Source organism: Cryptotermes secundus, unplaced genomic scaffold, assembly GCF_002891405.2.
Source record: "Cryptotermes secundus unplaced genomic scaffold, Csec_1.0 scaffold1475, whole genome shotgun sequence".
Taxonomy (NCBI): domain Eukaryota; kingdom Metazoa; phylum Arthropoda; class Insecta; order Blattodea; family Kalotermitidae; genus Cryptotermes; species Cryptotermes secundus.
In genome coordinates this window covers 551,425-576,589 of record NW_019731600.1, presented here as the reverse complement: position 1 = coordinate 576,589, position 25,165 = coordinate 551,425, and the positions used below count along the sequence as shown (strand labels likewise).

Sequence of the window (25,165 nt, the reverse complement as noted above, 5' to 3'; positions counted from 1 at the left end):
GGGGTGTCCACATGAGGCCTGCGTGAGGCGGGAGTTGATGGGCTAGGTCGCACTAAGTCTGTCTGACTCTGGTTCTGCCGCCACCATCTGCTCTGTAGCCCAAGCCTATGCCACATTCATCAGAAATGCTTTGTATTTCAATTTCAGATCAGGGTTTAGATTTTTCTAAACCAAAAGTGAATTGAAAATGGCACAATTTATAAGCCACAAGACAACTTTCACTTTTATTATCTGTGGCCACAATTATTTGTTGACCCCTGTCTCTTCCACTGTCTGAGTCACTAATCACTACTACTCCACAAGGCGGAGATAGCTCATCGGAAAATAAGTCAGAGAGATCGCTTTGCCTTCAACCGCTTTTGTCCTTGAAACATATCCCCCTCTACTAACTTCCTGCCAGGTACATAGAGAGCTGGAAGGAGCAAAGTTTATTTTCTTTTGGAGTAGGGACCCTAGCCAGTCAGGTCAAGTTACTGAATACCTAGCATACATTCCGAAGATTTATTATGCAGTATTCATTGCAGTTGCGTAGCGCCAGAGCTAGGTATAGTGTGTTACAACCTAACGTGTCCTAAAATCCTGATATCATGCGACCGGTCTGCCACGTTTAAAAGCGAAAAGCATGATATCATGCGTCAGGTCTGCAAAGTGTTAATATCGGGTTAGTAGTACTTCTGTTGCTGGCATATTGGCATGACCAACCATGTGGAGTATTACAGCCAGATGGAGTGTGTTAAATGAAGAAATAATAGGAACGTTGTGGTGAAAATGTTATATATTTATTATCTGTTGAGATATTAAACTGAGTTTCGGTTTGAATGGTTAAGTGATGCTTCCTTGGGAAGCTGTGATATGGGGACTACATACAGTTGCTGTGTTTGTAATGATTGCCAAACTTATGATATTGCTGATGAATATAGGACTCTGATTTGGTGAGTCGTATCTGTATACAAAACTTCTCTGTAACTTGGTTTTGTACACAGATTAACAAAGTTGTGCAATGTTATTGTTAGCTAATAAATAGAAATTTGTGTCTTCATGTTTCTCATGAATTCCAGGAGGTGAATTTCTCATAGCAGTTATTTTTATTTATAAGTTAGCCATCCTGTGGTGTGAATGGTTGTAGCAAGTGTCACGTAACTTTGAACAAGGTCAAGAGTAACCTTGAATGTGCAGAAGAAAAATTTCAGACAAGGAGGTGAAATGGTCAGTGAAAGTTGAAGAACGAGTGTTAAGAAACACCTCCCACCACAAGCTATGCACAGGATTTGACTAGGAATGCAGGGCCTCGTTAGAAGTTATGTGACACTGTCTATAATATACAGCATATCTGTCAATCACAACTTTTTGTTTTCAATATGATGTTTATTGAAATGTTCTCACACTACATGTTTTGGTCTTCTGATCATTATCAGCATTTCTAAATAATAAATTGTGTCATTAATCTTTACTAAACTGCTTGTGTAATGGATCCCCTGCTATTGGTGTTATCATGTAAGTACAAACAATACATGTAAGTATGTATATATACATACTCAATGTTTTATATATATATAAATATAACTGAAATATTTTTTGTCAGGTGATAAAATTCTTATAATATTATTTCTTAGTTTTTAAGGTTGTCTTCTTTGGTAATATGAGGGTTGTTATGTGTGGAATTGGGTGGACAAACTGACTGGTTTGGACTTGGTTTTATGGTGACATGGATTGTTGTATGGGTGAACCTTATTATTATGTGTGGTTGTTTATGTTCTCATATTTACTAAGCTATAATGTATTTCAACTTTTATATATTGATTGTACTTACATGAAAGACAGATCTGTTGCACAGGCAGAGTAATAACAATTAATGACACAATTTATTGTTCAGAAATACCTGATGATGGTTGAATGACCGAAACATGTAATGTGGCAACATTTCAGTAAACGTATTGAAAACAAAAAGTTGTGATTGATGGATATACTGTGTGTTATTTCTCTTAGCAAGCTGTAATGGAGAATTGCTGTCTGTTTCTGTGTGTGATAGTATCTTAGTTTTTAGGAAACAATTTATATTGCTTGCATCGATTTCTTATCTGATGCAGTTGATATTTGTTTTCAGTTTATGTATACACTTACATGCAAATGAACCCACGCATATGCATGCACACATGCATGTATGTACTTTTATTTTTATCCTACATGGACTGGTGAGAGATGGCATGTAATCAAGTATTTGTTCATGGGCTGTAGCTGTAGAAACACAGCATTAAATGGACCCTTGTAACATCCGTAACTCCTTTTGCCATAAGGATGCATGTTTATTTTGACAAGTTTGAGAAAAGTAGGTGGTACAGGCAACTGTACCACATCTGGAAGGTGATGAAATCTGTCCTGCATAATACCTCTACTGATTTATGTTACTTTACAGAATCTTCATGAAGTGCAACCTTGAGATTTATGATTATAACATTTTGTAGCTAATTCCCAGTATATGATCTTGATTTGAAGGTTGTGAGATGTTGTGTATTTGGAAGTGTCCAGTATTTTATTTTGCATTAACCTTCCAAAAATGGATGTACTATATTATTTCATGGATGCATACATCTGCACTGGTTCATCATTGCTGTAAAGGGAATAAAAATTCATCCCGTCTTCGTAAAAGAGTAAAGCCACCATATAAATGTTGCTGCAGCATGAGTATGTCATATGCATAAGGTGCAAAAGTATTGTTGAATAGAAATTCAGTATGTTAATGCTGTAGTGTATTCTAACTTAATGGATGTTTTAAAGGAAATGCATGACCACAAGATCCAGTGTCACATGTTTTACCATCTGCAAGTGTTTCCTTCAATTACCTACTAAATATATTACATTTATTTGCAAAATGGTGTTTTAATACTTTTATACTGTCTTTATTTAGCATTTCATTATCATAGAATTATATTATTATGTTGTTGAAATTTTGAATTGTTTCATTTTGGTCCGTTACACTATCAGTCACAAAGTTAATAGAAAGTCCGTCAAGTGTAACAATTTGTAGGTCACTTTTTATTATTATTTCTGCCTTGCATGTTTTGGTTTGACACAACCATCATCAGAGGCACTTGCTATAATTATGGAAACACTGTCGCTGTTTGATGTTCACAATAATGTTTGTCGTGTGGACGTTGCTACGATATGTTGACGTGTAAAAGCACAAAACATGCTAAGATAGTTGAGTACACTCTCAAGTTCTCACTTTTCATCCGAACCTATTTTAAGTTAAAACGCTAAAATGTTAAAATATTTGATATAAAATGCTGAACTCCTCCTTGTTAATTCATCCCGAAGATGGGACACGTCAGCTTGAGGTTGTATGGCTTATGGTTTGATATGTTCCTGTATGCTGTGTGCTGTGTACTACACTCGACGGACTTTTTATTAACTTTGTTGTTGAAATTTGTTTAAGAAAAATAGTTTGAAGCTTGTGTCATATATAATGATATAATATCTTATAAGTTCAAATAAGGTGTAGTGTAGTTTTACTGTGTTTTGTATGTGGATATGTAATACACAGGCACTGTGCCCCTCAGGATTTGAGTCTTCACTTTTATATGCAAATATACATGCAGCAGATTTTGTCATGTGAATACTATATTTGTTTTGTAGTCAGAAGTGCCTTTCATTTTGGGTGCCAAGTAGAGTAGAACAATAATATAAAGAATATCCATATACTAAGATTCTCACTTTAATTAAACATATGGTTTAATGTCAGAATGAACAAATAATGTAACCCATTTAAGGTAGTAGTGAATATAGAAAGGCTCAAGAAATGTCCAGGAAGGAACTTTATATGTAGTTCTCATTCCAGTGTTCTTGATGTGTTTCAGTGGTATGTTTTATTGACTGATTCATTAAGGTGTTTCAGTGCCACATTGTATCCTGCATACTGAAAAGTTTCTGTACTATCTGAAAACTGAAACAAATATGAACAAAGTGAACAATTTTTTTTTATGAACCAAACAGATTTTGGAACAGATTCTTGAGATGTATGTCAGTAGAGGTATGTGAACATTTGTAGCAACACAAAAAACCATAATGCTTTGGATTCTGTCACATACAGCACATGTATTTGAAGTAATTACATATCAGTTAAATCCATATCAACTGATTTATTATTGTTCCAATTCCTACTGCTAAGCTTATGAATAAGGCATATTCCTCCCTGTGTCATAATTTTATATGGAGGTTAGATAAGAAAAATACAGACAAATATATTATGGGATTTGTTAAAATAGTCACTGTGTTTAGCCATATGTTATTTTACTATATAATCATATTTTCAAAAGCATTTGGTCTTATGGCCCCAAAGTTAACATATTCCATATGAATAACATGATTCTTTATTTCAGCATCCTGTTGCAATTGTTCACATTAGGGTTCATTTGTTTTTAATCCATCTAAATTGCGACACTTTTTATTTTGCACTTCAATACACACTCTAACACTACATGTTTCGGCCTCAAAGGGCTATCTTCAGGTGTTTTTTTTACATATATTCAATTAAGATTATGTCAAAAATTATAAATTTATATAAATAAAAATTAATTATAAAAGAATTTTATCTCATTTTAATTAAAAAGAAGACTACAGCATGTGGTTTTTTAACATGAATTGGATAGTGAAACAGTGTAGCAGTTTCGACACAATCGACACAGTAGTGTCTGCTATCACAGCTGCCTAACAGTTATAACAAGGAATGGGTCATGAGATGAACTGATTGGCAGTAAACCGCCAGTTGTCAACTCACTCTGCCTGACTCTGACTCTGACTCTGATAGAGAGAGTTCAAGTAGAAGACTAGANTATGTGAACATTTGTAGCAACACAAAAAACCATAATGCTTTGGATTCTGTCACATACAGCACATGTATTTGAAGTAATTACATATCAGTTAAATCCATATCAACTGATTTATTATTGTTCCAATTCCTACTGCTAAGCTTATGAATAAGGCATATTCCTCCCTGTGTCATAATTTTATATGGAGGTTAGATAAGAAAAATACAGACAAATATATTATGGGATTTGTTAAAATAGTCACTGTGTTTAGCCAAATGTTATTTTACTATATAATCATATTTTCAAAAGCATTTGGTCTTATGGCCCCAAAGTTAACATATTCCATATGAATAACATGATTCTTTATTTCAGCATCCTGTTGCAATTGTTCACATTAGGGTTCATTTGTTTTTAATCCATCTAAATTGCGACACTTTTTATTTTGCACTTCAATACACTCTCTAACACTACATGTTTCGGCCTCAAAGGGCTATCTTCAGGTGTTTTTTTTACATATATTCAATTAAGATTATGTCAAAAATTATAAATTTATATAAATAAAAATTAATTATAAAAGAATTTTATCTCATTTTAATTAAAAAGAAGACTGCAGCATGTGGTTTTTTAACATGAATTGGATAGTGAAACAGTGTAGCAGTTTCGACACAATCGACACAGTAGTGTCTGCTATCACAGCTGCCTAACAGTTATAACAAGGAATGGGTCATGAGATGAACTGATTGGCAGTAAACCGCCAGTTGTCAACTCACTCTGCCTGACTCTGACTCTGACTCTGATAGAGAGAGTTCAAGTAGAAGACTAGAGGTTTTACCTTGAAAAGAGAACTACAGCGTGTGATTTTAACATGGACTAAGACAGTGTAGCAGTTTTAACATGACTTAATAAAATTGTAACATATCAAGACACCTGAAGATGGCCGTTTGGGGCCAAAACATGTCGTGTCAAAGTGTATAATATTAAACTAAAATTAAAATTAAGTAGTGAATAAACAAGTATTGCGATATTGACGGACGATAAATACATGGACATTAAGATTGTATAGTTTTCTTTATCTGTAGATTTACTTGAATAGGGCACAAGAAACTAGGTTACTGTATTTGGCTAATGTTACTTAGAATGTAAACCTGATACAGACTGCCAATCTAATGTTGGGATATGCACCTTTCTGTTACACCTGAATTTAATTAACCTTAACACCTTCATACCTTAAGAAATTTAACCACAAATACAGTGTTCTTTCCTGAAATTGTCTCTGATACTCGTTTTTGAAAACAAAACATTGACTTGTGATATATGAAAAGTACCTTTAAATATGTGACTGATTCCTGTATATCATTATGCATGTTTAGGTATTATATTTTTTTTTCCCCTTAGGTATTTCCATAACAAGTTAATTTATTGTAGGTAAATTTCATAATTATTATTTATAATTTGAGTTAGATGGTTCAGAGGAAATTTTGAATGTTTGGTTACATAACAGAGATTGTTAAGAGTCAGTAGTTATTGTAAGGGCCTTAGTCAAACGTTCAGGCTGTTAGCATTGAGGACAGGGCCCTTTGGAGGGCATAGTGGAGTGCACAATCACCTTGTAGTGGTCTGAGAGCTGGGGGTGACTGGATTTTATCTCGCCCCCAATTTCAGTACAGAATACTTGAAAGAAAAGGAAACAAAGATTTTGTTCACTCTTGTAGACAGAACAACGGGATTTTCCTATAATTTTCTTTGAACTGTAAGCGTGACACAATTTCTGTGATATAATTTGGCTTGTCAGTACCCAATAGCCAGAACATGTTGGAGACATTTTACTGACCGAATTAAATTAATTTCTTGTGTTTTACAACATGCTGTAAGTGACTGGTGGGTGTCTGAAGTGAGTTCCACGTAAAAACAGTGAAAATCAAATTTTTTCATAATACCTGATACATAAAATTGTACTTCTTCATGTGTGAAGTGTTTGAAACCATATCAGAAACTTTGATGAAGTTATCTTGTGGTTCAATGTATATCAGACTGAAATATGGCAGAGTTTTTGTGTGCTTATTACATTATGCAGTTAGGATCACTATTTTATGACCCGCAACACTTTGCACATATTTTATTTTGCAATATACTCCTGGTGAAGGGATGTGTAATGTAATGCATTTTATTTGTAACTTCTTCTGCTGTTGTAACAGACTTTATTTTTGCTATATGTATCTTTCATTCATATACTTAACACCAGTCAAATTAAATCAGACTTACAGATTACTGAGAAGAATAGTCAGGGCTATTTTAATAGCTAACCTAAATAGATTGACTTCTGACCAAATATTTAGTTATGTAGTATCTCCACAGTTTTTCCAAATAAGTTATTTTGAGATAGTATGCAGAATAATTTTGTATCTGTTTAGTACCAGTTTTTATGGTGGAAGCTGATTACAGCTGTTACTGCCTAGTGCACCTTAAGGTGGAAAATAATTTCTGTATATGATAAAAATTCAACATCAAGATATTACCAGAAATGCTGTATCAGAGGCCGCTGGCCTTTCTTGCACCTTTAACTGACAACATTCATTTGACCAGGGCTGGAAATGAGGGTAGGCATGGATAGACTTAGTTAGACACTGTATGTATAGTTCTAGAGCTTCTCTTTAAGAAGCAATTTCCAGTGAAATTGGAAATAGATGCACTGTATGTACAGCAACAGCTTTAAAATTCATGTTCATCATTCTCTGGGAATTTCAGCTGATGATCAAGTGTCTTCATATGTCTGAAAAGTCATTTCCACGCCTGTATGCGACTGCCTTTTCTTTTCCTTTCTTTAACATAAGGCATCCATTTTCTGTTCAGAATATGCAAATGAATGGTCAAAGCCCCAGGTGTGAGCTAGGTATTTCAAGGAAGAAGGGAGTAGTCTGTTACTATGTGTTTCCCCAATTTATTTCTTTAGTGACATATTTGATATCTGTTTTCATTCAACCGCTTCTTGTTTTAATAGCTGTTTTTTTTTTTTATTGAGAAATTTAGCAGCCATTTGTATTTGTGGTGGTGTAAGAAATCCAGTTCAGGATGTCTGTAAGTACAATGTCTTATTAAGGATGTGGTGAAGCATATTGAAGATTCTTTTTTCCTTGGCACTACAGCCCCAGTGGGCCTAGGCCTACCTCCATGAACTTCTCCATTCACTTCGGTTTTTCTAGATCTTACACATTCGGTAGGACTCCTTGGGCGGGTGATCAGCTCATCGCAAGGCCTCTACCTGTACACAAACACAGAAAAACTCACACACACAAACTAAACATCCATGCCCTGAGTGGGATTCGAACCCATGATCCCGGTTTCCAAGCGAGCGAAGACAGTACATGCCTTAGACTGCTCGGCTCCCGTGACCGGCATATTGAAGATTAATTAGATTAAATAATTATGGAAAATATGCTAATTTATAGGTTTGAAGTGACAGACATTGATGTTATGTAGCAGAAATGCCTTGTAATATGAATTAACTATCGAAAATACAGGTTTTGAATGATGGGCATTGATTTTTATATGGCAAGAATAGTTTATAGTGTAAACTAAGTATTACAGAGGCAATCAGAAATCAATTTAAATGTTCCAGTAGTGATTCAAACAACTTTATTTACATTGCTAAGGTCCATCATTGAAACATTTTTTTCATTTTATGATTTAGAATGGTCAGTATGACAAATTTGAATATTCCTAACTGAATTTTTATTTTACATTCCATATAGTGTTTTCTTTCTAAACAGTTAATTACACAGAATTCAGTACCTCATATTTCAGCTGTGTTCAAGATATTTTCAGTATTCTCAACATTATTTTAGATTTATGACAATGATTATCAGCAAAGGAATGAGATTATTTTAGCAATTTAATATGGTTTAATATGTTTGTCATGTCTATATACAGGTGTCAATTTAAGAATATTTTTACAGAAATATAATTTGTGTCTGATATTTAATTAAAACGAGAATAGGATGTTATATTTCCTAATTGAAAGGGTTTAACCATATGAAGTAAAAATCGGTGATAACATCTCAAAGAAATTTACTTTTATAGGTGGTAATTCAAATCTTTTCATTAAAGACGGGCAAATGATATGTATATATATAATCTTTTCATTAACTGTCATAGTTTTGACTAGATTAATTCTGAGTTATAAGGCTCACACACAAGTGTAACTTCATTTTATCACTGATTAGAATAGGTAACATGTTCATTAATACAGATAGAAATGAACCACTGGAACTTAAGACACTTGTCCAGGATAAAGGAAATGCTTTATGCCTATTTGTAATTTCTATACTGGACTCCAGACTTTTGATAAGAGCCGACATATCCCTGATCTTGTTTGAGCTATGCTTGTGGTCTTGTTTCTGTATATTTTACAGTGTTAAAAGTTCATGGAGCTGTGTAATTTCCTTCATAGAATGGGAATAATTAGACATGCAGAGATTATGTTTCCTTTTGAGTTGTTAGAATTTTAGTCTTACTTTCAAATGAGTTGTCTAATCGCCCTAATTTGCACATTGTAATTCCATTGTCTTAAGTTTATCCTGATGTTTGTTTCGGATACTTATATTAGAACCTGTAATTATTTCTGTCTGGGATTTACTCAGTACACAACATTTTTATATTTAGCAGTCTCATACATGTATATCAAGATGTAAGCATTGTGAATTTGTAGTTTTCATTACAGAAAGAAAAATGTTCACAAGTGCATTTCATTACACAGCTGGTAACACAGATAAAATATATAAGGAAGTATTCCCTCCCCATTGTTGTACTCCATTTATGTTACATGAACAATATGCAACATTTTTTTCTTCCTTTTTAACTCTTGCATTGCTATGTTTACAAAACACTGACTGCTCCTCCCAGTCAAATTTTGCCTTGATTACCATATTTTTAGCACAAATTCCAAAATGAGGTTTCTCATACTGGGCCAGAAGTACATTTAGGGATGTTTAAATTTGATTAAAGACTTGAGCTTTATGCATATCAGAAGTATTAAGTGGATATGTCTTGAAGTATAAACCAAATGTAATTGTACATACAAATCTATCTACTTTCAGGATATATTATTTTTGGATTAGTCTGAATACACTATACAATATGTTTAAATATTTATACATATTTATTTCTTAGTGTAATCATTAAGTTGTCTTTGATAACTTTCCTACAGAGCTGTTAACTGTCTTTGTCATAGTCTCATTCTCTCTGCCCTTGGCTGTTGTCAGTTGGTGGCTGTCTGATCCTTGATTCTTATCAGATGCAGGTTTTTGCTCAGAGTCTGCTGAGACCTATGGACAATAACACACAGTTACATGACACTGCAGCAATATTGTGTTTGAAGCAAAGCATCTGCTACTTTTGTCCACTTTTAAACAAAACTGGAAGTGTCCAGGTCACAGAGAAGTGAATAGGCATGACCCCCAACATGAGGCATTCTTTTTTACTTTGTATAGAATGACTCAGAATGTCACTACTGAATTTTAGAAGTTTTGAGTGACTGTAGTATTCTTATGGATGAGATTACCCTACCAAAATTTGGGTGAATTTCTTCAAAGTTAATATTTCTTTGTTTCATTTATTTTTGTCACAAATAAGTAGTACAGTTAAACCATTTTGAATTTGTAATAACTTGATTAAACTCATTGATTCGGAGCATTACTTTCATGAAAATGTCATTAGCTGATATATTTTATGATCTACTAATAGGCAAATTATGAAGCTTTGAATGACACATGGTAATATGACTGTGGACTGAACTGTATTTTGTATCTTTGATTTTGCAGCCCTATAGCAGGTGGGTGCCTGTATACTTTTGTAACTAGGTAAACACTTGCCATGTCTCCACCAGGAGAGGCTTGATTCAGCATCAGAAGATGGTGCAGCAACTGGTTCCCAGAGGAGCCCTCCAGCAGTCCTTCCCTAGCAGCACTCACTAGCTGGGGCTGCTCTGCCAGTGTGTCAGTCAGTGATGCAATAAGCACATCTGTAAAGTCACAAATTAGGTAAGCAGAACTTACCCTAGCCTCAGACAATTTTAGCAGGCCCATTTATACAGTTTATTCATTCTTATGAGTAGAGCTAGGATTTTTATACAAGGGTTGGATAAAAAGTAGTGGCAACACTGCTGTAACATGAAAGATGTGCGTCAGGTGGCACAAGTGCCGTCTGTAGCTGATAGCAGAAGTTCAGTTGAAGTAGTGCAGTGAGTGGCTCTGGTTGTGTTCCATTGAGTTGCAGTGTGCGTCATCTTGAAGTGCAGGAGTCCAGTTCAAGCACCCTAACAACATGTTTATGAAACGAGAACAACGCTCCTAGGTAAAAATTGAAGTTGCATGAGGTCGTAGTGCACAAAACTGTTATCAGGGACTGCGAGAAGCATGTGGTGATGCTGCTTTGCCATATTGCTCAGTGGCACGATGGGTGAAATTGTTCCATGAAGGGTGGGATGCCATTTAGGACAGCCATCGTTCAGGATGACCCCATGTTGACAACCACAGAATTCAGCTTCTTGCTTCTTTGCTGGGTGTCGATCATCAGTGGGCTGCACAGTAGTTACCTGCTGAAGTAGGCATATATCACAAAACCGTGCTCCACATTCTGGACGATATTCTTGGATACTGCAAAATTGCAGCGCGTTGGGTACCCCATACAATGTCCAAGGTGCAACAATGGCAATGATATGCAGTTGCACAACACTTGTTTTACCAGTACCAGAAAGAAGATGACGACTTCCTTGGAAGAATCGTCACTCTGGACGAAACTTGGGCTTGCTCATATGAACTGCACTTGAAGCGACAATCAAATGAATGGAAGCATCCTGGCTCTCCTCGCCCAAAGAAAGTGCTCCCCGCCCAGAGTAATGTGAAGGTGATATTCATTGTGGTATATGACATTGGTGGAGTGATATTGCACCACACACTACCTCAACAACAGACAGTAAACGCTGCCTACTACTGCCATTCCCTGTGTAATCATCGTCATCCAGCACTCAGGAGAAAGCAACGACACTTGTTGCAATGAGCCCCCTCATCCTTCATGACAATGCAAGGGCTCATACTGCTGATGCTGTCAAGGATCTCCTTCACCGCTGGCGATGGGAGATACTGCAACATGTGCCATACTCACCCCATGTGAGTCTGCGATTGTGATCTCTTAGCCAAAATGAAAGAACCACTGAGAGGGACACGTTACAACACAAGAGAGGAGATTATTCGTGCTGTAGGGCGGTCACTGCTGGACATCAACAGAAGTGGATGTGCTGATGGTGTATGACGCTTTCACAAACTTGGCAGAAGGTGGTACACATGGGGGGCGATTATATTGAAGGGATGTAAGTGTGTTTACCTCAGGTAATAAAGTCATTTCAGAACCATAGAGGTGTTGCCACTACTTTTTATCTGACCTATGTATAAATACATATTGTATATCCTACTATGTAGATGCTCAAAAAGTAATAATCTCCATGAATGACAACATTAGCATTTGTACATCTGAATTTTATTCTACATGTATTTACATATTTTGGCATTTCCAAAAGACTTTCTGCAGTGACGGGGAAATCCGGAAGGAAATATCTCGGTTGTAAAGCAGAGTAAACCACAACCCCCAGACAATTCTGCTCATTAGTGTGACCGGCATGTTGGGCATTTTTCTAAGAGTTGAAATGGTATTCCTTTGAATTGCAGTTAGAATCCCATCCTCTCTCATGAAACATACTCATCCACTCCTAACAACTTGCATTCTTGTCCTGAAAATGTTGAAAGTGATTTTCATTTTAATTTTGTATGAGTTAAGTTCAAGTTTGCACACTTGATTTGTTATGGCACCTATTGCATCATCTTTGGCATCAAAGTTAAATTTATGGATAAAAACAGAATGTTCCTTTACAGTGGACAATAAAATCATAATATGGCTGGCTTGCAACAAAAATATTGGATGTTCCATGAAATCACAATTGGAGCAACATGTACAAAGCCTGCTACAAAGAACGAGCGACTGAGTTCTTCGAAGAAGCAAGTGCTCTTTAACACAGATGCAATAATCTTCGACCTCAAGAAATTAATTCATCAGGGATATGTGCAGTCGGATGGTGTCCATAAGCATCCCGTTTTTGAACTCCAAATGCTCGAATTTGGCCGTTTTTGGAAAAGTGCTGCAAGCAACATATTCCAGACCAGTGAACACTTCAGAAACATTATCTGCTTATCTGCTATGAAGAAACCTTGGAAAACTTAAGAGGTACCATAGGAGGTGCCTTTATGTAGGTTGCTGTGGATGAAACAGTGGATTCCATGGGTCAGTTTATCGTGAAACTTGTGGCTGGCAAGTTAGGCATTGAAGTTCCTTCTAATCCACATTTCATTATTCCAATGTTCTGCACCATACAAATCATTCCACTGTTGCAGGGTTTGTGAATGATGGACTTAGTGGCCTACCAGAGTTCACGAGGAGGTGTTGATTTTGTATTCAGATGCTGTGGCATATATGCTGAAAGCTGCAACTGCATTGAAAGTGTTTTACCCTAATTTGATTCATTTTACTTGCCTGGCTTATGGACTGCTGAGGAGGTCAGAGCCAAGTTCCCCCAAGTGAATAAATTAATTTTTATGACAAAAAAATATTTCTGAAAGCCCCACATTGAGTGATATTCTCCAAGATGCACTCTTGCTCCCTGAATCAGTGCTAATGAGATGGAGAACCTGGATACAAGCAGTCACCTTCTAATGTGAACAATTTGAAACTGAAATCAGCTGTAACCAAGTGCCCATCTGAGTGTGCTGTTTTGTTGCATGAATCGCAGAGTGCATTCAGTAATCTGAAAGTGGCCTGTGCTTGTATCTGAAGCAATTTCAGCTGGCTTCTGGAGAGCATAAAATGTTAAGAAACCTAGGGATTTCCTCTGCAAGAACCTATGTACATAACAAAAAATTCAAGCGAAAAGCTCAGTGTTGTGAAATGGGAGGCTGCTGAAAGTGTGTCCACCAAGTTGCAAGGGGTGTTAAAATGAAATCCTGGATTTTCTACATTTACCAGTGTCTGTCAGGTACTTGATGGAGACTATGTAGATCCCCCTGTAGACATTGCTCCTGAGAAAATTCCTTTGTTAAAATATGCAACAGTGACATCTTGTGATGCAGAGAGATCCTTTTCAGCCTACAAACACGTTCTGTCACATAAAAGACAATCGGTGACTCCAGAAGATATGGAAATATTCCAATTGTGTATTGTGCATAAAAAAATCAGTGATTGTGCCAAAAGATTGGAAATAAAGGTTGCTTGCAAAACTAAATATTACTTTTATGTGATGTTATATACTTTAATGAATCCACATATTTTACTGCACATTTCAGGGTTTCTTTACATAATTATGTACATATTTTGCATAATACTTCATAAAAAGCCTAGCTCTAGTGATAACACTCCAGCTGTCCTTAATCACAACAGTATTAAAAGTTAGTTTATTATAGTCTTCCATCTAGGTATATTTTACATGAATTAGTTACACTAATTAAAATGTGTTTAAACATGTGCACAAAAAATATGGAAACTCTAATATTCACTTTGAATTAGCATGTCAGATCATTGCACTCTGTAGCTGCCAGTTCTATAAGTAATTCAGGTATATCAGTATTCTACATACATTTTGTATTTTGTAATGTGTGGGTGATCATAACATCACTGTGTCTGTCCATATGTATGTACCTAATAATGCTATTCTAATAAGGGATGGTCAGATCAGACATGTTGAAACCTGCCCTGCAAGAGTACACACAACAAAATCCACTGTCAAAATTTTAGCTGCTAATACACACTTCAAGTATTTTTTAAAAATTGCTGAACATGGCCAATATTGTAGCCTGCCAGGCCCTTGGAGAAATGTCCACCCCTAGCAGGGCCAGAGCAGAGCAGTACGCAACATGCAGCACGGCTGACTCACAGCCTAGGCTGGGGTTGTATAAACCTCTGGTAGAAGTGGTTCCGCGTACAGAAAAAATTAGTAATTTCGGCAGTGGAAAAAAAAAAAATCAGGGCAGGTTTATACATGTCGGATCAGACCATTCCCTTGTATGTTAGATTAGGGAGGATTTGTGGGTTACAGAAATTATCCTGACTAATATTAGCAACATGCTTGAAAACTTCAGAATGTTCTGTCATTCCTGCTACTTATTGTTGAACACAGAGGAGGTGGGATATCCTCAGCATGTGAGGGCAAACTCATTTTTGAGCTAATAGAAGTTATCCCTTTGCTTATGACCACAGCATGAAAACATGTAGAGGACATGGAGGTGAAGATTCACACATGCTTAACATGCACACTAGATGGACGTGAATTGTGAGCTCCATGCTTTGACCATTTTTGTCCTGGTTAAAGGAGTCTCCAGTGAACATGGAGAGTTAGCTGCTGGGTCAATCTGGATTGTCTACTCTGAGAGCTCCATTGTAATTGGACAAAATCACACAGTAATAGTACCACTCAGAGGCATATGCAGCCCTGAGACTTGTTAGTTTTTTGCGGTGGGAAACTTCTCCACATAACCACACACAACCAAATCATAATTTTTTACATTATTTCACCATTATCTATTATTAAATTGGTCTAACCAAAGTATGAATGTAAAGTGTAATTATACATAATCATCCAGATCAGCTCTGGGATTTCCCTCCAGCCTTGTATCCATGGGGTATCTGAGGAAAAGCATCAAGGACATGAAGCTGACTGCTCATGTCTGTCTAGTGTTCAGACTAAGAATGTGTTGTTAGGAGTACATACCAAGGACTTTCTTCTCAAGGCTGCGTGAGATGTGCCCTTGCTCTGCCTCAGCCTGTAGGAAACTTGTGAATTTCTGCAGGGCTTCCTGTGCCTCAGTGCTTCCTGCAAGACATGTATGAAGTGCCTTTAAGGTAGGAGCAGGGTGCGGCTGCTTGGTATTTTGCTTACCAATGTATAATACAGTATAAGGCAGCAGAGTTCATTCGGCCCCGCGTTTGTTTTCAAACAGTCATCTGGAGAAAAAGCGAAATCTAAAGAAAACACATAAAGACAAAAACCATAGGAAAGTAAAGAAACTAAAGGAAAAGGAGAGGACTGAATGATAAAAAGGAAAAGAAAGGGAGACGGCATAGAAGTAAAGTAGGCGCGGTAAGAAAAGAGAAACGTGGAAAGAAAAGGAGAGAGAAGGAAAATAGAAAACCAAAGGAAGGGAAGATAGATGAAAGAAAAATGAGGATACAGAAAGACGGAAAAACAAGAAATAAAAACAAAAGAATAGGTCATCATATGACCTGAGAGACAGAGTGAGAGAGAATAAAGACCTGAAGGCAAACAGAAGAAGGGATGATAGAAAAAGAGGAAGCATGCAAAATGAAACAAATGAAGTTAAAAATTGTGAGATGAATAAAGAACCAGGCAGAAGTGACGAATGTAAATGGATTTAGAATAAAGAGGCAGGAAGATTTAGAGAATTATGCTCCTTATTCTTTTGTGGTGAAGCCTTTTGTGAGCGAACAGAAACTGGAGGCATCTCCAGTGATCTTTGCTTGAGATACTGAACTATGTTTTGCTGTATGATGCTGACCTCTGTTTAGTGACTGAGAGAACATGACTTTGGCGAGCTGATAGATGACTTCTTCCAGGGAGTACTCTGTGTACAGGAAGTCTGCCACCCGCAGTCTATCCAGCAGCTCCTCGTAGTCCTCATCCAGCACCTGTTGCGCTCTGTCAACCACTGAAATAACCATAACTTTCATTATCTCCACATTTTGGACACAATAATTGATATCCTTATACCTAATTAGCTTATGGGTCTTAGAACGTAATACAGAGTGAATCTTATAGAACCGGCCTGATGAATTTGCTAATAATTCCGCAGGTGATGCATATAACCGCTCACAATTACGACATAATAATCCGTGGGACGTGCTGCGGCGAATGGTGTGCTCATGATCCAGCAAGTGGCAGCCCTTATACTGCAAGGTCAAGGACAATCCCGAAACGTGTCTGCAGTGCGCAGGCGACAGTCATGGAGTTCACTGTTGAACAGCGAATGTGTCTAGTGACTACTTGAAAACGGCGGATACTTTCAACACCTGCTCTGATCACGGCACACAATCCCAGATAAGATATGTGTAAATTACTTTAATATCTGTATGGTATATTTTATATTACACCTCATTTCGTCGGGCCGGTTCTATATGAATCACCCTGTATTTCACCTCCTGCTTGAGTAAGTTCTGCCGGAATTTGATTACCACCTGGCGATTTATACATTTTCAATTTTGCAGTAGCATTTGAACCTCAAGAGGGCTAGGATCAGGTACTAATGGCTCAGCTATATGTATTTCTATCTGCTAATATTACTGATCCTATGTACAAGGGGCAGTCAAATGAAAACGGGTCACCACGCATAATTCAAACGGAGCGCAATTCGGTAACACTGGAATTTGCTTATGGTACGAACATCTGGTGGGGACTCGGGAAAGCACAGTGACAACGTGCCCTTGCACACTAGTCGTTTGTTTATTGTGCTGGAAGTAAGGTTAGCGCTACGTTTGATCGTCCAGCGTCAGTAATGGAGGCAGGTAGAGAAGAACAGCGAAGTGTAGTGCGCTTTTTGACTGCTGAAGGAGTCGGAGGAACAGAAATTCATCGTTGCATGTCTGTTGTTTACGGCAAACACAGCATGCCACGTTCACATGTGCTGGCGTGGCATAAGAGATTCTGAGAGGGACGTGTGTCACTGCAAGACAGGCTCATCGTGTCATCACTCCTGATGTTATTGCTGCGTTGGATGGTTATATCCGGGCAAACCGCCGGATCACTGTGGAAGAAATTAGTCTTTTGATGGGAATAAGTCACGGTTCCATACACGCCATTGTGACAAAACACCTGCTGTGCCGCAAAATCTGCGCGCAGTGGGTTCCACATCAACTCACGGTGGAGCAGAAGACTCAGATAATGGCTGCATCACTGGGTCACTTGCAACGATACCATGAGGAAGAGTATCATTTTCTGTCTCGTATTGCCACTGGAGACGAAACTTGGTGCCACCAATATGTTTTGGCTTCTGACCCGTTTTCATTTGACTGCCCCTCATACATTCAATAGTTGAGAGAAATAGTTCTTCCATCTATTCAAAATATTATGGGAATCTGCAAGCAGATCACCATTCTTATCCTTCACTAAGTTACTTCTAGGTTGGTAACCCCTCTTAAAGTCATTTATTCCTCTATACAGGTCTCTAATGTTCTTATCTTACTGTTCGTAGCAAGCGAACCTATTTGAGGTTTCAACACGATATTGCTCTTTGCCCTTTACTTCGTTAATTTCTTGAAATTGAACCCCTCAAAGTGAAGTCTTTGCGTTGTTGTTTATGCTCTACCAGTCTCTCCCTAACTTCTGTCACCACTAGATAATGGTCAGTATCACAATCTGCTGCCCTGAACGAGCGGACATCAAGTGTACGTGTACTTGAATGCCGTCTCCTGTCTCTCAAAATACGATAAATTTGTGTGCGTCTTTCCCATCAGGAGATGCCCAAGTAAGTTTATGAATGTTACGATGTGGGAACATTGTGCTTTTGGCAGTAAGATTTTTGGATGTGGCAAAGTTTACTACTCTAACTCCATTATCATTACTTACGTATTTCATGTAAACTCTCATTTCCAATTGCTGGTTTGAAAATGCCGCCCTTACCGATTATGGCATCGAAATCTCCTAACAAAATTTTAATGTGGTATTTAGGGAGTTTATCAAATACATTTTCTAGTTTTTCTTAGAACCTGTCCTTCATATTGTAAATTTGTTCTCTGTTGGGGCATGAACATTCAGAATAATGATATCACACCAGCGACCTCTTAGTATTATGTATGACATTCTATCACTAATAAACTCCACCTTCATAACTGCTGATATGATTCTCTTATGTATGAAAAAATGAGTACCAAATTTGTGATTCTTCTTCCCCCTTCCATAGATAAATGTATATTCGCCTGCTGTTTCGGTGACACTACTGTCCCATCTGAGCTCCAGTATTCCCACTAAATCTAACTTATATTTTGAGATTTCTTCCACCACTGCCATGAGCGAACCTGCCCTACACATACTTCTCTAACTTTCGAAATACCAAATTTCATATTAATTTTCTTTCTCTTAGGTCGTTTATCCAAAGAATCCACCCAGGTCCGAAGCGTCTTGTGATTTTTCGTATTTGTAACAAGCTTGTTTTTCACGGTGAGGAGTTGTTAGCCTCAAGCTAGAGGACCACCCCTTGTCGGTTGTCCGTGACAGCTTATTCAATATATTCGCAGCCACCCTCAATATATGGAGGGCTAAGCAACGGGCTAGGCGACCAGAGAATTGATGTTCAAGTCCGTGTTTAGAGCAGATATTTTTCTCTTCATGACAGTGCCCAAGACCTGCCCTGGGGTCTTCACCCAGCCTTGTATCCAGTGGTAGCGGGGTCTGTTCCACTGAGCGTAAAGCTGACCGCTCACTTCCATCTAGTGCCGAGGTTAAGAATGCATGTTGCTATACCTCAATCATCCCTGTATGTTTTTATTTCCTGATGCTGAATTAATCACAGGGGCAATTTTGTATTCACTTCGAGATATGGTTTCAAGTAAGCAGTGAACTACTCTTCAGTAACGCAAATTATACAGATTGAGTACATGGAGCTGAGCCTTTCTTGAGAAGCCGCCAGTTGCTCAGTTACTCGAGAATTTCCCAACATTTTACGAAACCGAAGGTTCATTACCCTGTTCACGAGAGCTCTCCACTGGTCTCTGTCCTGAACCAGATCAATCTAGTCCATAGTTCCCAATCCTATCTCTCTAAGATCCATCTTAATATTATCCTCCCATCTACGCCTCGGTCTTCTTAGTGGTTTCTTTCCTTCTGGATTTCCCACGAAATCCTATATGCCTTCTTCTTCTTCTTCTTCTCCCCCGGATTATGCAGATTGAGCCCATATTTGAAACATGCTGGATACCCATTACGTGACATTTAAGCAGACGTATTTATTGGAATGGAAGATCATCAGTTAGAGTAACGGTAGTTCTCAGTATAATGACTAGGTGTTTGGCTGGACGCTCAGAGTTCGATTCCGGCAAGGTGAGGGAGTCATCTCCTAGGCAACAAATCCAGACTGGCTCTGGGGCCCATTCAGCCTTCTTTGACTTGGCGATTTGACTGCAGGCGAAAGTGGCCACTTAGCTCCGTCTAATGTCGAGATTAATAATACGTGAAGCTATACCTCCACTTCCCCATACGTCGCCATAAATTGGTGCCTAAAGAAACACAGGGATTATAAACTTTATGATGGTATGTGCATTTACATACATCATTTCAATATTGCTTTTAATTTAGGCTTCAAATAAGTTATAGGACTATTATGATGACAAGTAGGGTTGTAATGAGCAAATGCTGGAGTTTAAAAATTCAGTGTTTTACACGTATATTCAGTATGTTTAAAGTTACTTTACCTGTGGTTTTGTATGGGTATGAAACTTGGTCTCTGACATTCAGGGAGGAACATAGACCGAGGGTGTTCGGGAACAGGGTGCTGAGGAGAATATTTGAGTCGAAGATATATGAAGTGACGGAAAGTTGGAGAAAACTACATAACGAGGAGCTTCATGACTTGTACACTTCTCCAAGTATAATTAGAGTAATCAAGGCAAGGAGGATGAGATGGGCAGGACGTGTAGCGCGAATGGGGTAGAAGAGGAATGTATGTAGGATATTGGTGGGGAAGAGGGAAGGAAGTAGACCACTATGAAGACCAAGACATAGGTGGGTGGACAATATTAAAATGGATCTTAGAGAGATACAGTGTGATGGTATTGACTGGATTGATCTGGTTCAGTATGTGGACCAGGGGAGAGCTCTTGTGAACACGGTAATGAGCTTTCAGGTTCCATAAAATGCTGGGAAATTCCTGAGTAGATGCACAATTGGCGGCTTCTGAAGAAGGGTTCAGATCCATGAGTGAGTGATGTTTACAGCTATTTTCACTTTTTATAAATATCACAAAAATTAATTGAGTAACTGTTAATGGACGCTATAAACAACGCCAGACTGTATTTGCGCCATCTTTCCATCCAATGAGATCCTCTGTCCGAATGATTATTCATCTCTTTTTACATTTCACCAAGTTACCGCGGTTTATGAATCCGCGTTGAAGCTAACGCCTGGGGTAACAACAGATGAAGGCCATGAAAGTGAAGCATTGTTATGGTGTCGTAAAACTCTCTGATTGCCTCAGTCTCGTAAAACAGCATCGTCCTACCGCTGTTACCAGTTCTACAGCCCAGCCAATTTAAGCTTGAATTACAAACAAGTCTGAGTTTCTTAGAAGCTATGTCGAAACTACATTATTAGAGCGACAAAAAATCGTTATTTTACTAAAGGGTATATTATAACTAAAAGCCAAACTATTACAATATACAAAATGAGAAGTTTAGTTTCGTTTCATAAATCTATGACACTGAAAGTACGAACTTCTTAGAGTAGATAGTTAATATCAGTAGTGCAGGAACTTCCGCGGGCCCCACACACTTTTGATTATTAATACTTTTAAAATTTATATGAATATAAATTATTGTAACTGCTGATGAGAATTCAAAGGGAAGTCTCTTTATTTGTTTTATATATTATGGCATGTAGACCCGTTGCTAGGCATTGGCCGCGAAATAAACAGCCTTACAATAGCTGTCGTTAAGTAATGGCTCTGTAAATAACAGTCGTTGCTAGATAACACGTGACAATTTGGTGTCAGAATTGTCTACGAACTTAAACACGCCACAAACGTGAATCGAGTATTTTACTGCTACAAAATGGAGATGCAGCAATGCTGATAGAAATGCTGGCAAGAATGGACGCCAACATGAAAGCCAACCAAGCTAAGACGGAGGCCATACTGGAGGCTGACCGAGAGGAGTGGAGAGTCGGCCAAGAAAAACTGGGAGAGGGAATAAAAGCCTGGCGAGAAGAAATCCGCTCAGTGCTGTTTGAGACAACGTATACCAGAAAAGGGACGATGGCCTGCCGAGAAATGGAGGCACGTCTAGAAGAAAAGCCGACCTCAGTGGACAGGAAACCTGAGGTGGCAGAAGAATAAGAATAAGGGATCCCCGTAGAAGACGCCACAGCGATGCCGATCGGGGAATCGAAGAGGAAATGGAGTAGGGACCGAAATCTGGCCGCGGAGCGCCGCCTCCAGGAACCTAAGAATAGGACACCGGAAAAGTGTGGATCCCAGAAGAGATTGGCCGTCGCCCGCAGTCTGCTTTTACCGGTTCTCACGGTCTCTTCGCTTGCGGATTTCTTATATTTTTCTTTCTGCCCTGAAGATGGAGGCGATACGTTCCTCCGAAACGTCGGTTAACACCACATATACACGGTGCCAAATCCCAGAAGACTGCTTCATAGTCACCGTCGTGAAAACCTCAAATCTTACAACGCTATTGATGATTTCCCAAATCACGATATATCATCACAGTAATCCTATCAGCCTCTCTAATACTCGCACGATTCAATTACTTTAGGCCGGCTGTACGTTACCTTTGGCGTTATTTTCTTCTGCAAGTGAAGTCTTCTTGGATAGCGTGAAGAGATCTCTGGCTGAAGAAATGTCAGCTAGCGAATTCATCTTCGCTTCGTTTGTCTGAGCTTCATCTAGACCGAAAGCCTTGTGAATCATATTTGCTCGTTCCTGGAAAGAGAAATATAACATCGTGAAAAATGAATCAGATTACAGACAGCAATGTTTTATTCTCGCCAGATATTTCCCCTTTCGTCCCCTTCCCTTGATTACAAGTGAAAGTGTCGTATGCCCTTTTAGCCTGCAACAACGTTCTTTCTGTGGGTCTGCAGGGGGAGTACAAGACAGTTTAAAAAGCTGCATCTACCTTGAACTGCTCCTGAACATAGTCACCAAGGCATTTTTTTTTCTATTGAAGAAGTATAGACCTGTAAATCCTGATGTAACAATTACTTTATTGTTAACTAAGACTAGAAAAATCCGTCTCGTACCGAACAGTCCAAGTAGCAGAAATGTTGCGAGAAAATTATGTCGGACATTGTGCATTGTCTGAGCTATATTTAATGTGCATGACGTTTCGGTAGTTGGTTCTGGTCTGCAGGTGCTTATCACAGTACTACAAGTTTATTACGCATTGTCACGTGTATTATTAGTGACTAGAGATGGGGTTCGCATCGGTAATTGGATTTATTAACAGCCCACAGGTTGTAACTACAATTAGTTATAACACTGTTACTGAGTTACACAACTATCACTCCACGCTAATCTCTTTAGTCTGTCTCCGCAAGTCTTCATGTATTTATAACACGGGAGCTATAAACGTCTCACTGAAGCACACACTCCAAATATCACTGCACTATAAAAAAAAAGTAAAAAAAGTAAAGCTATCCCTGTACCAGGTCGTGAAAGCCCATAGGGTTGTGAAACGTTGAGGGTCCCACATTATCTAGACAATCGGCTCAAAGATGGCGGTAAGGTTGTCAGCCTTATGCGCCGGCCGCGCTTTACTCCCCAGGAAAATTATTTAATAAATTCCTGGTACTCATTTCTTTTAGAGGCTGAGTAAACCCAAGGGCCTAGTGCGACTGGAAGGATTAGGTCAACTTGAACCCGGCTTGTAGCATAGCTCCTCAACCAACTACGTTACCGCGAGCGCTCATGAAACCTTCAAATCACACGTTCTGGTCTTCTTCCAATACGAACCTCCCGCGGCTGTCTCGCACCGAGAAATCGACTTCTTAGTCAAAGTCACATAGCGACTGACGGTCAGTCAGTAAGTCTTGACCTGGGGCTCATCACCAGATATTTATTACTGGTTGACACCCGTCCAAGGAGTCGTATCGACTCTGTATAGATTAGGAAACTTTAAAAGCGGCCAAGGTCCACTTGGGCTCTAGAACCATACAGGAGGAGGAGGAGGAGAAGAATGTCTTGAAATGCGTTGCCAGAATTTCCGCCCTAATGCGGGTGATGTTTACTCCTGAAGTTGAGGTGTGCATGGGATTTAACATAAATGTTTGCTGGGCTTCTGCCCCACTTTTAAGCCCCATTATTATAGCTTGGGGTGCTCTGCTCGTCCAGTGTTATGGCTGTACATTTAACATTTATTGGACCTGTGGTGCCTGGCTTATGTTCCATCAGTCGAGCTTTAGACGATGAAGTGGCAACGAAGTCCTTACTCTGCCGTCGCCTTCGTAAAATCGTGGCAATAAAACGGCGCCGTTAACTAACCAGTTGTGAAATATTATTCTTTTTTCCTTTGTGGGAGGACCTTTCGATAGAGCATGTACTAGCTCCGCTGTGTACGCCAATTTTGGTTCTTTTTTCGTCTGAACGAGACATGAGGTAGCGTAGATGGATGAGGCACTATGCTGCAAACTGGAAGGTCCCGGTTTCGATTCCCGATGGGTTCATTTGGTTTTTAAATTTACTTAATCCTTCCAGCCTCACTATGGCCCTGGGGTCGACTCTGCCTCTAACAGAAATGAATACCAGGAATCTTCCTGTGGGGTAATGGCGGCCGGCGCGTGGGGCTGACAACTTCACCGCCATCTGCAAGCTGATTGTCTGGAAAATGTGAGAGCCTCGACGTCTCACAACCCTATAGGCCTCCATGGCCTGTTACAGTGGCAACTTTGCCCTTTTTACATCTGATCACTTGGCAGGGAATATACGTGTAGATTTTGAGATAGGACGGGACTACGAGAGGTTCTGAGAGATCGTAATGCACAGGTTTTTCTTAAATATTTCTGGGTATATATTGAAGCTAACACAAAGTTTTCCTTATGCTTACCTAAGCAATCACTACGCCGTGAAGGTGTATGGAGGAGTATATATATACATCCACGTATTCTTTACCTGGGGACTGGTTGAAGGTGAGTGGTCAGCTTCAAGCCCTTACCGTTTTACCCCCCGGGATAGAGTCCCCGCTACCCATGGCACAGGAGGTTGAGTGGGCCCCAGTACCGGTCTGGACTACGTACGGAATAGGAAATTCTTGCCCCTACCGGGACCCGAATTCCGACCCCTCGGCTGTTCAGCCCTAGCCAGTCACTATACCTACTGAGCTATGCCGGTTTCATATTTATGTTAGCAACAACTATAAATTAAAAATTATTCAATTAGTGATTCATTTTTGTTCATAATTACAACTATTATGTCGATGGTAAATTCGTCATTTCTAACTTTGTTACAGTCTTCATATTTGTGATTGTTGATATACAAATGACGTTTCATATATTTGTGGGTAAATTTTTTCTTTTTGTAATTCTCTTAGTGGGGGGGGGG

General features: G+C 38.7%; 1 protein-coding gene across 1 annotated transcript in view; it reads right to left on the bottom strand.

Annotated features, from left to right (window-relative positions):
* Positions 1 to 9,424: 9,424 nt before the first annotated feature.
* LOC111867293 overlaps positions 9,425 to 25,165 on the bottom strand; it is a 148,235-nt gene continuing 132,494 nt past the window's right edge. Inside the window, exons 9-13 of the mRNA XM_023857016.2 lie at positions 22,399 to 22,549; positions 16,415 to 16,564; positions 15,610 to 15,711; positions 10,673 to 10,821; positions 9,425 to 10,126 (exon numbers count right to left, since the gene is read on the bottom strand). Of these exons, the coding sequence (XP_023712784.1) occupies positions 9,980 to 10,126; positions 10,673 to 10,821; positions 15,610 to 15,711; positions 16,415 to 16,564; positions 22,399 to 22,549 (699 nt within the window). The 3' untranslated portion in view covers positions 9,425 to 9,979. The remainder of the gene's footprint in view (positions 10,127 to 10,672; positions 10,822 to 15,609; positions 15,712 to 16,414; positions 16,565 to 22,398; positions 22,550 to 25,165) is intronic.